This window comes from Trichomycterus rosablanca, chromosome 1 (assembly GCF_030014385.1).
Source record: "Trichomycterus rosablanca isolate fTriRos1 chromosome 1, fTriRos1.hap1, whole genome shotgun sequence".
In the NCBI taxonomy this organism is placed as follows: Eukaryota; Metazoa; Chordata; class Actinopteri; order Siluriformes; family Trichomycteridae; genus Trichomycterus; species Trichomycterus rosablanca.
In genome coordinates, this window is record NC_085988.1 from 72,127,106 (window position 1) to 72,136,873 (window position 9,768).

The following is a 9,768-nucleotide window of genomic DNA, read 5'->3' on the forward strand; positions in this document are numbered from 1 at the left end:
TTCCCCAATTGAGTCATATCAAATCCCTCCAGCTCTCCCTTCCCTGGACAAGCCAACTATTGTTGTAGAATGGACAACAGCTCAGCAGCAAAGCAACAGATCGCACAAGCCATAACATTAAAACCACCTCCTTGCTTCTACACTCACTGTCCATTTTATCAGCTCCACTTACCATATAGAAGCACTTTGTAGTTCTACAATTACTGACTGTAGTCCATCTATTTCTCTACATACTTTTTAACCTGTTTTTACTCTGTTCTTCAATGGTCAGGACCACCACAGAGCAGGTATTATTTAGGTGGTGGATAATTCTCAGCACTGCAGTGACACTGACATGGTGGTGGTGTGTTAGTGTGTGTTGTGCTGGTATGAGTGGATCAGACACAGCAGCGCTGCTGGAAGTTTTTAAATACTGTGTGCACTCACTGTCCACTCTATTAGACACTCCTACCTAGTTGGTCCACCTTGTAGATGTAAAGTCAGAGACGATCGCTCATCTATTGCTGCTGTTTGAGTTGGTCATCTTCTAGACCTTCATCAGTGGTCACAGGACGCTGCCCACGGGGCACTGTTGGCTGGATATATTTTTGGTTGGTAGGCTATTCAGTCCAGCAGTGACAGTGAGGTGTTTAAAAACTCCAGCTGCGCTGCTGTGTCTCATCCACTCATACCAGCACAACACACACTAACACACCACCACCAAGTCAGTGTCACTGCAGTGCTGAGAATGATCCACCACCTAAATAATACCTGCTCTGTAGTGGACCTGTGGGGGTCCTGACCATTGAAGAACAGGGTAAAAGGGGGCTAACAAAGCATGCAGAGAAACAGATGAACTACTGTCAGTAATTGTAGAACTACAAAGTGCTTCTATATGGTAAGTGGAGCTTATGGCTGATCGGTGTACATGATAGCATTAGGTGTCTGAAATGTCTAAACTCCATAATTAGTTGGGGGTTCACATACTTTTGGGCATATAGTATATTAGGTTTTCAGGTTTAAGCAGCCACATACAAGATAATTACAGTATTAGTATGCACAACATTTAGTGTGCTTGATGGTGTGAAGCACATTATTACATTTTTCAAGTCATATGGGGACATTTGGAGTCTGTTATAGCATCAATTGGAGGACAAGCTAGAAAAATTTGGGATGTTTTTGGATGTCTATAAACCTTGTACCACAGGGTATCCCTGTCTTTAGTACCTTTTTACTTCTTCATTTCTAGACTTCAATTAGCGTCTTGTCTGTCATCAAGGTAGACGGTAGGTATTGGTTGGGAATTTTAGGACAGTCAGTAAATCTTTCAGTAAGACGTCTCTCTTTTTTTTTTATTGTCTTCACTTTTCCTCAGGAATGTTCCAGGCTTTATTACGATCCCAGGAAAGTCTTGATGTCTATCTGTCAGTATATACGATACAGATGTGCATATTTTGCATACCATCTCGCTGCTGTCCCTGCTTTTCTCATTTATCTATCATGCCTTAACTCAGTCTGCAGAAGTGCTGCGCTGGCCTTTATTTTTCATTGGCGACAAAGCACAGTATTTTTCCACTTAAAACAAGTGCACAGTGAGGTTGCTCTCTGGCTGGTACTGGGATAAGAGCAACAGGTTGATTATGTAGGTTTGGAAAGTATGGACTTTGATTTCTTTTCCAGATATTCTTTGGGCTAAAAGAAACTATTTGCTTCCAAACCTCTTTTTACAGTAATATTAAAAATAGTTATTATTTTTGTTAGGTACAGCAAATTGCTTCTGTTACTTGAAAGTGCAAACATAAATTAAATGAAGCTACAGTGGTATCATGAAACTCGACGTCAATTGGTTCTGGGAGTGGCGTTGATTTTAAAGGCAAAGTATTTTTTCCCATAAGGATGTATGGGAAACCTGTTAATGCATTCCATGGTCCTGTGGAACTGCATATATTTTAGGCTAATGTAAAATAATGGGGTTGTTTTTGACACTTATACACTGAAAATAACACAAGTACAATATAATAAACACTGAAATACAATTGAAAACAGTTAAAAATTAATATAAAAATACAATAAAACCTGCACTTAACCATTACTTCTTTATTGTTTCCTTATGCTTCTTAATCGTGGAGATGCTTGATCTTGAAATGCTGTATTCCATTCAGTAAAGGCGTGTTCACATGAGAAGCAGCAAAATGGCTTTTGTGCTGGCTGTGCCGTTGTTGTTTTTTTATGGAGTGTGGTGCTGCACAAACGTGACTTATTGTACTCAAACAGCAAATGAGGAATTTTATTAGTGGAGAGAACCTAAGAGTAATAATAATTAAGAAAGGTTTAGTGTTCCTACGTCGTTCTTTTAATACATTAAGCTCTTCATGTTTTTTTTTAACAATTAGGGTTTTATACTCTCTAAAAAGCTGATTCTTACAATTTCTCAGAACCTCGAGCTGTAACACAAGTTTAAAAGTGAAACAGGAGGAAAATCCAGTTAAACACAGATACCTGTGGAGGCTTTCAAAGTGAATCTGATGGTTATTCCACACATGCAGATTCGTGCAACTGAAAACAGTGGTGATTTAGCCCATTTTCAACAAGACTGTGTTAGTGGGCCAATCTCTCCTATCACAGAGGGTCAGTTAGTGTGAACTTTTTTTCATTAAGCAATATTCATTTTATTTTAAATTTGTCAGTTATGCTACTGACTGTCAGATCATTCCAAAACCAGTTAAATCCTTACACACCACCTAGTCATTTTATTACATTACAACTTGTAATTAAAAGGTGATATATTTTTTCAAGTACATAACAAGTATATCAAATACAGCTTGAATTACTTAAAAATGTTAATATTATAAAGAATATGTTCACTGCCTTCATGATAAGCAGTGTAAACAAATCAAGAGAAAAAAACCAAATCATTTTAAGAGGTGGCTCATTTCTGAGTGATATTTAGTCTATGAGCATGCTCAGACATAGGGACGGTGGTGAGGATATTGTGGGTAGAGCCCATCGTACTGATACTCGCGATACTGTTCTGTCTTCTCCCGGGTTCTCTCGTACTGCTCTAGATTTGTGAGGAAAGAGACAAAAAATTTACTGTTAGAGAAGTGACCCAAATCTTTCCTATCAAAATGGTTTATAGAAGAATGATAGATAGCCAAAAGTAAAACACACTCATTATAGTTACTACATTCCACTGTTTTAGCCAAGGCCAGAGCTATTTAGGGCATATTTTTAGTGTATAATCAGGCATTCTTTATTGACACTGTACAAAAAACCCTTAAGAGCCACTGTATTTAAGTAGTAGGCCTCGGTTGCAATACAGTACAGTAGGCATCAAATAGAAAAGTAAGGACATTGCCACTGAACTCTTTAAAAGTTGGTCAATTAATGATTTAAGTTAGCAAAATTGCAATTACTTTTTCACTTAGGGCCAATTGTTGTTTGAAACATGACGAAGCATTTTGCTGAACAGTAAAGACTGGGTTTCAGCTTTTATTTTCTGGTATTTATGTAAGTAAGTAAAGTAAGTAAAATTTATTTATATAGCACTTTTCACAGATAAGAATCACAAAGTGCTTTACAAAAACATTAATGACATAAAATATACACACACAACTATATAATAAAACACACAACAATGAAAACATAAAAAACATTCAACATCATACAAATGCCTGCTTGAAAAGATAAGTCTTTAGTTGTTTTTTTAAAAGAATAGTATATGTATAGATGTGTTAAACAACACAGCACATTTTTGTCAGGCCACCCAATTTGTAGACAGCATAAATATAGGAACAAGTGACTTATAGGTGTTACTCATTATTCAGGTGTGTCCAGTTATTTTGTTTAAACAGTAAATAGCTTTGAATGTCTGTTATTGGTTATTTTCCTGGGTTGTAGCTGTTTAAACTGCTTTTGTTGTTAAACCAACATGATGCATATGGGAGAAAAACAAGCCATATGGAAGCTGAAAAAATCGATTAGAAGCATTGCATAAACAATGCATGGACAATAAATTAGCCTTGCCGTTCCAATGCTTTTGGCGTAGACTGTGTACTAAGTTTAGGTCTAAAAAGGTCTAAACAATTAAGTGTGATATATTTATATAATATTTAAACCTGAATCTGGGGCAAATGCTTTTTGACAGCACAAATATTGCATGGCCAATACAATATATTGGAAAGTCTTAAAAAAGAAAGAAATCTCTGGCACACTAAGCACCAGACATTGAATAGGTCAACCAAGGAAAACAACAGTGACTAATACCAACAACCTCCAATAAGCAGGGGTGAAGGTATCACAATCCATCATTCAAAGTCTTTGAGAGTAAACATATAGATGCACCACAAGTTTCAAACCACTCATCAGCAATAAGCCAGATTAAAGTTTGGAGAAGATTACAGAGATCAGCCACAAAAGCTCTGTAACAAAGTTAGGGATAGGTCTGGTGACAGACTTTGCCAGTCTAAAACCTAACACAATTTAGCATGCATTTCAACCTTGCTAGAAGAAACTGAGGGTAGTAGTCCACCGAAACAAACAACAACTAAAGCTAGAAAGCATGGAAAAGCAAAACAAAGCAAGAAACCAACAATTTGGTGATTAAAATTATGTCACAGGCTTGATGCAGTTATTTCAACCATATATTAAGAGTTATTGATTTACTACAAGACTTTTCTGTGCCAATATTTTTGCTTGCCTATAAATTGGGTGGTCTAGTAAAAAAATGTCATTTGTTCCTTTGTTGTTAACGCATCTAGATGTAAATTTCAGTGAATAAAATCTTAAACTCTGAACCTTATTATATTGATCTTTTGTTCTCAAACCCAAATATCTTCAGTCTACAGGAATAACTAATAAATTGGCCTCACCGTTCCAATACTTTTGGCAGGGGCTGTGTATTACGTTCAGTTAAAGATCTAAAACCATTAAGTGTGATATATAGACAGTATTTAAAGAAACCTAAATCTGGGGCATTTACTTTTTGACAGCACTTTAAATGGATTTGTCTGTTTTTTTAGTCATCGGTCACTGATTACTCCACCAGACAGTAGTTTTTAAAGCTTTGGGGCCTGAGAGATTTTTCAGTGTTGGGAGCCAAACTAATCAGAGACACATCTTACCATCTCGCACCTCCTCCACATGGTTCTCATACTCATTCTTCTGTTCCTCATAGTACTCCCTCCTACGCTCAGTGACAGCCAACTGCACTTGCTGCTCCGCTGCAGGGAAACAAACCGTTGTGCTTTCACTCTTCAGCCCCACACACAAGACGGCTTTCATTTAACTTTGGTGTTTGGTATCATTAATGGCTGCTGAGTTAATTGTAAACTGTAATGGTATGTACCCAGTTACACCCACAACCTAAAGCAAAAATAAACAAATAACCTTATTTCTAACAGATTTGTAGCTCTTAAAACCAGCCTTGGTCCCGAGACCACTATACACTGATCTGAGCTGGTCTAGAATTCCTACTTTCTTACTTATGTCTTAAAATGTTTGGTTTTCTTTCTTTAAGCTTATTTTTTTTCTCTTTAAACGTCTTTTTTTATGATAACCACCCCTTTTCTCCCAATTTAGCGTAGCCAATCCACTGCTGGGGACCGATGTGTGCACAGTCCACCAATCCTTTCTTAATCTCCCATACTTAGGTGTGTTTCCGCGTGAGGTCGGCTTATATATATTTAGATATAATCCAGCATTTTAGACCAGTACAGGTCCCAATTTATTTTATCTGTGGTCTGTGAGTTTTCCACAATGTAAACAGTTTGGCAAGATCAGCACAAAATAATACACTGTAGCCTAAACATTATTTCTAATACAAAACATCACTTGTTTAGTTACAGTTTTTAGTTGGTTGTCAATCGACTTCTTGACTTTATTTATTGGCCTATTGATGAGAGCATTAAATGTAGGTTACACCTTATTCTGCACATTCCACTTTCAACTCCAGCTGCTTCTTTTTCTCCAGTCTGCACTTTGCACCACTATTTTTCCATGCACAGGATGCCATGTGGGGGTGGCAGTAAATGTGTCTGCATGTGTGCATGTCCATGCGTGTGCACAATTGTTGAGCTTCATTTCAGATAATAAAGCAGCTCCACTCTGTCCTGGTGATCCTCAGGTATACTTCAGGATAGTGCTATAGCTTTTGTACTTTCTTACCATTTTTACCAAGACAAGGTATCTGACCACAAGCTTAAATACAGCAGTTTATCCATTGTTTAGACATCAGATCACAATATGTTAGATGCAAACTTATATGTTTTTTTTTGGAAGATTGAATAACAGTAAAACTTACCAACGTACTCTGCATACAGTTTTGGGGATCTGCGGCCACGACGTTTAAAAAAGTTTGATGCATCTGATGCTGGCACAAAGACCTGCCTTGATGATCCTATAAAGTCAAGAGGTTTAAAAAAAAAAAAGAGAGATTAAAAGATTTTTAAATATAAGATTATTATATTAATAGTTTTAATGCACAGATCTCATTAGACATTACACGTAAAGTGGGTGTTAAAGTGGTAGCTTAGTGTTTAGGGTGCTGAGGTATTAAGGTATTGAGCTAATAATTAGAAGGCTGCCAGTTCAAGCCCCACTACTGCCAAGTGGCCACTGTTGCTCAAACCATCAGTTGCTTAAACTGTATTCAGTCACAATTTTAAGTTGCTTTAGACAAAAGCGTCTGCCAAATGTAATTACACTTATTGTGTAGTGTAAGGGTACTACTAAAATATCCCCAGGATGTTGCTGTGCAGCACCCACTTGACCATCACACACATACTGCAAGTATTAATTTCCTTATTCATTTATCTACAGTAACCACTTTATCTGGGGTACCGGGAAAACACTGGGTTCAAGGGAAGAACACACCCTAAACTGGACGACATTCAATCACAAAGCAACTTGCATTTACAAATTCCTTCACTCCCTCACGCTAGCAGCAACATAGTGCGGCCAGTCCACCTACTCCTGGTAGGAGGCACTCACTTCCTAAGCTGTGCCACTTCAATCATTTTAATGAACAGATTACTTAAAATGTGTTACAGAACCAAACTCAATACACTAATGGCTATTGTTTGGGTTATCTGGGGTTATATTATTTACATACAGTAATACACAAACCAGTGGAAATGTTGCTCTCACCCTCAGGTTTACTGTGTTTTTCATCCTTGACTGCAGCACTTTCTACCCCAGGTGACACTGTGCAAAAATGGGAAAAAAGTTAATGGCTGCAAATTTTTTTCCTTCAGTATTTTCATAATGGGGAAAACTGTTAATAAGATCAGGAGGGTTTCACATGAATCAAAACTTTAGTTACTACACGTTTCTGTGAGAATCTACATTATATATGAAATAGATGTATAATACCTAAATTGCATCAGTCAAAGATGCAAAATACAAAAATGTATAAACGTACTACCTGCATATCTTCATGGCTCAGCAACAGTACTGACACAAAGTCAGCATATTCAGCATATGTTGTATGCGGCATCGTTTAACAAGTCATTAATAAAATAGAAAAGTAGTAATGAGGTAGAGATGGCTTTTTATTAAAACTCCCTGCCACAATCAGTTAATTAAACATTATTATGAACATTTAGTTGTTTCTTTTGCATGCATTTCTTTTATAATGTTCCATTAAATATTGTCTTCAGGCATTTTATATTACTATTATCCAAAATAATGCACTCACCAGCTAGGATGATAAGGGTGGGCAGCAGGGTTAGCAGAACGAAGTGCAGCCAAGCCATAGTTTATGCATGCATGGAGGAGTACGTGCTGCAGGTACCACAACCACCGTCAGACCTGGTGGAAGGTGGGAGAGTATAACAAGTATAGGGGATGGGATAAAGGGAGGGAGGGAACGAGCTGCATTTTGAGGGACTGAGGAAGAGTACAAAAAGTGTAAATAAGAAACTGCCATTGATAATCACTTTGTCCACACATTTGGTACCAGTGTGTGTTGAATTTCAAATCTAAAAGCATTAATATAGAGTAGGACCCTCTTTAATGCTTCCACTGGGTTTTAAACATGACTACATGCTTCTATTTTGCCAGAGGATATTTGTTTATTGTCTGCAGTAGCAAAAAGAGTTCCATTTACTAAAATTATGGCAAGCAGGTCAAGATATCAAAAACACTAGACTATTATTCTTGCTCCAGCAAATGTTACAGTTAGCACCATACATTCATTTCTGTTATGCACATACTGTTCTTGGTTCAGAGCCCACAATGACCCTGATTAGGATGAAGTGATTACTGAGGATTACTAAATCACTATGCATCCAATACTACCAGGTGGTGACATGTAATTCATTACTAGTGGTGTTTTAAATGTAAATTTTTAAATTATAGCACATTGCATCTTTATTTAAAGTAAACAAGTTGTTTTTAAATAAGAATTTAATTATTGCTTACTTTTTATTCATATACAAAAGCATGTTTTGCGTGTTTGGTGAATTATTATTATTAATTATTACAAATGAATTATAATTTAAAGAATAAGTGGCTTTATAAAGTTTGATATAGTTTAATTTTGAACTTTATTTAATTTCTTACCAAGACACAAAGGTAATATACAAACATTTACATACACTTGAAGTGAACAGACATGTCCAGGTCCTGAATTTCACAGATTTTCTAAGCTGTTCTTTTTGTGAACAAATGATTGGATCAAACTTCTTTGTTTCTAATAAAATTGGTACAGATTTGAGGGTTCTTTTTATTAGTTTATCGATGTGCTGCTAGGAGGAGTTGCAAGGGTCCTATGCTGGAATGCAACCAGACCCAGCAAACCAGCTACTCAGTCCACCAGAATGTTGAGAACAATTGCAGACCTATTCTACACCCATTGTCCTAATTGAGAAAATCAAGAAAACCATAATTTAGCATAAATAAATTACTGTATCATTTAAGGGTGACTCGTTTAGGCAACACAGAGTCAACAGACCTGGATCACAGATCCGATAAGTAGAACACTCATGCAGACCAAGAGGGGAAAGGTTTCTTTAATATAGAGAGTTCTATACTGAAAAAAGATTGAGAGTTCATTTAGCATCTTCTGGGTCATGTTAATGCAAAGATTCAGCACCACTCTGAGCTACCCATGTCTTTTTATAATGCTAAGCTCAGGTGTGGCATATCAGGTGTAATGACTGGTGAAAGTGGCAATTGCTGGTCATCGAAAATAGAACACATTTTCTGTGTGGTAATATCTCCTTTAGTTTTTTTGATGCACATCAGTCTGATTTGCTTGAGTTTTTCATGTCCAGATGTGATCAGATTTTTTCTTTGGTTTGTATAGTCTCCATGATCTAGACGTTCCAGGAAACAGTAGTGTCCCCAATTCAACTCCAGCCCTAGCACATGCACAGATCTCAGCTAAAAAAAAAACAGCATGTGGAAATATTACTCCTGTAAAAGATGGCTTTCTCAGATATATCCCTATTTCACTGTCTTATTTTCTTCTGGATCAATCAAAGACTGGGGGAAAAAGTTTAACACTGTTGAAATAGTGCTGCTTTGTATGTGTCCTGGTTGTAAGTGGTAACCACAGTGAATAATAAACAAAGTAACACATTTATGCCAACAAAGTTAGAAGGTGGGAAGCTGATGCAGAAGATGTGATTGGTCCAGAAGTTACACTGCAGTGCCAAAATACTTAATAGTTTAGGTGGTCAAAAAAGCCAAGCAAAAGGCAATGAGAGGTATTCTTTTTTTTACTTTTTGTGCTCTGGGATTAGGATTTTCTTTTTACAATTGTTCTTTATTTTTTAAAACAAAAGC

At 36.8% G+C, this 9,768-nt stretch overlaps 1 protein-coding gene across 1 annotated transcript; it reads right to left on the reverse strand.

Annotated features, from left to right (window-relative positions):
* Positions 1-2,456: 2,456 nt before the first annotated feature.
* On the reverse strand, positions 2,457-8,150 carry ucmaa (upper zone of growth plate and cartilage matrix associated a). The gene is made up of 5 exons (XM_063006340.1): positions 7,676-8,150; positions 7,126-7,182; positions 6,281-6,376; positions 5,103-5,201; positions 2,457-3,040 (listed from the first exon to the last, which is right to left on the reverse strand). Exons 1-5 carry the CDS (start codon positions 7,731-7,733, stop codon positions 2,943-2,945), a joined length of 408 nt encoding a protein of 135 aa, XP_062862410.1. The 5' UTR covers positions 7,734-8,150; the 3' UTR covers positions 2,457-2,942.
* Between the last annotated feature and the right edge of the window lie 1,618 nt (positions 8,151-9,768).

What these genes read in the sequence shown, in the direction of transcription:
- ucmaa (XM_063006340.1), bottom strand. Translation starts at nt 7,733, where the DNA reads ATGGCTTGGCTGCACTTCGTTCTGCTAACCCTGCTGCCCACCCTTATC. An exon ending in CACCCTTATCATCCTAGCTG is followed by an intron (nt 7,183 to 7,675) that starts GTGAGTGCATTA and finishes ATTTTTGCACAG; the next exon opens with TGTCACCTGGGGTAGAAAGT. An exon ending in ACTGTATGCAGAGTACGTTG is followed by an intron (nt 5,202 to 6,280) that starts GTAAGTTTTACT and finishes GTTTCCCTGCAG; the next exon opens with CGGAGCAGCAAGTGCAGTTG.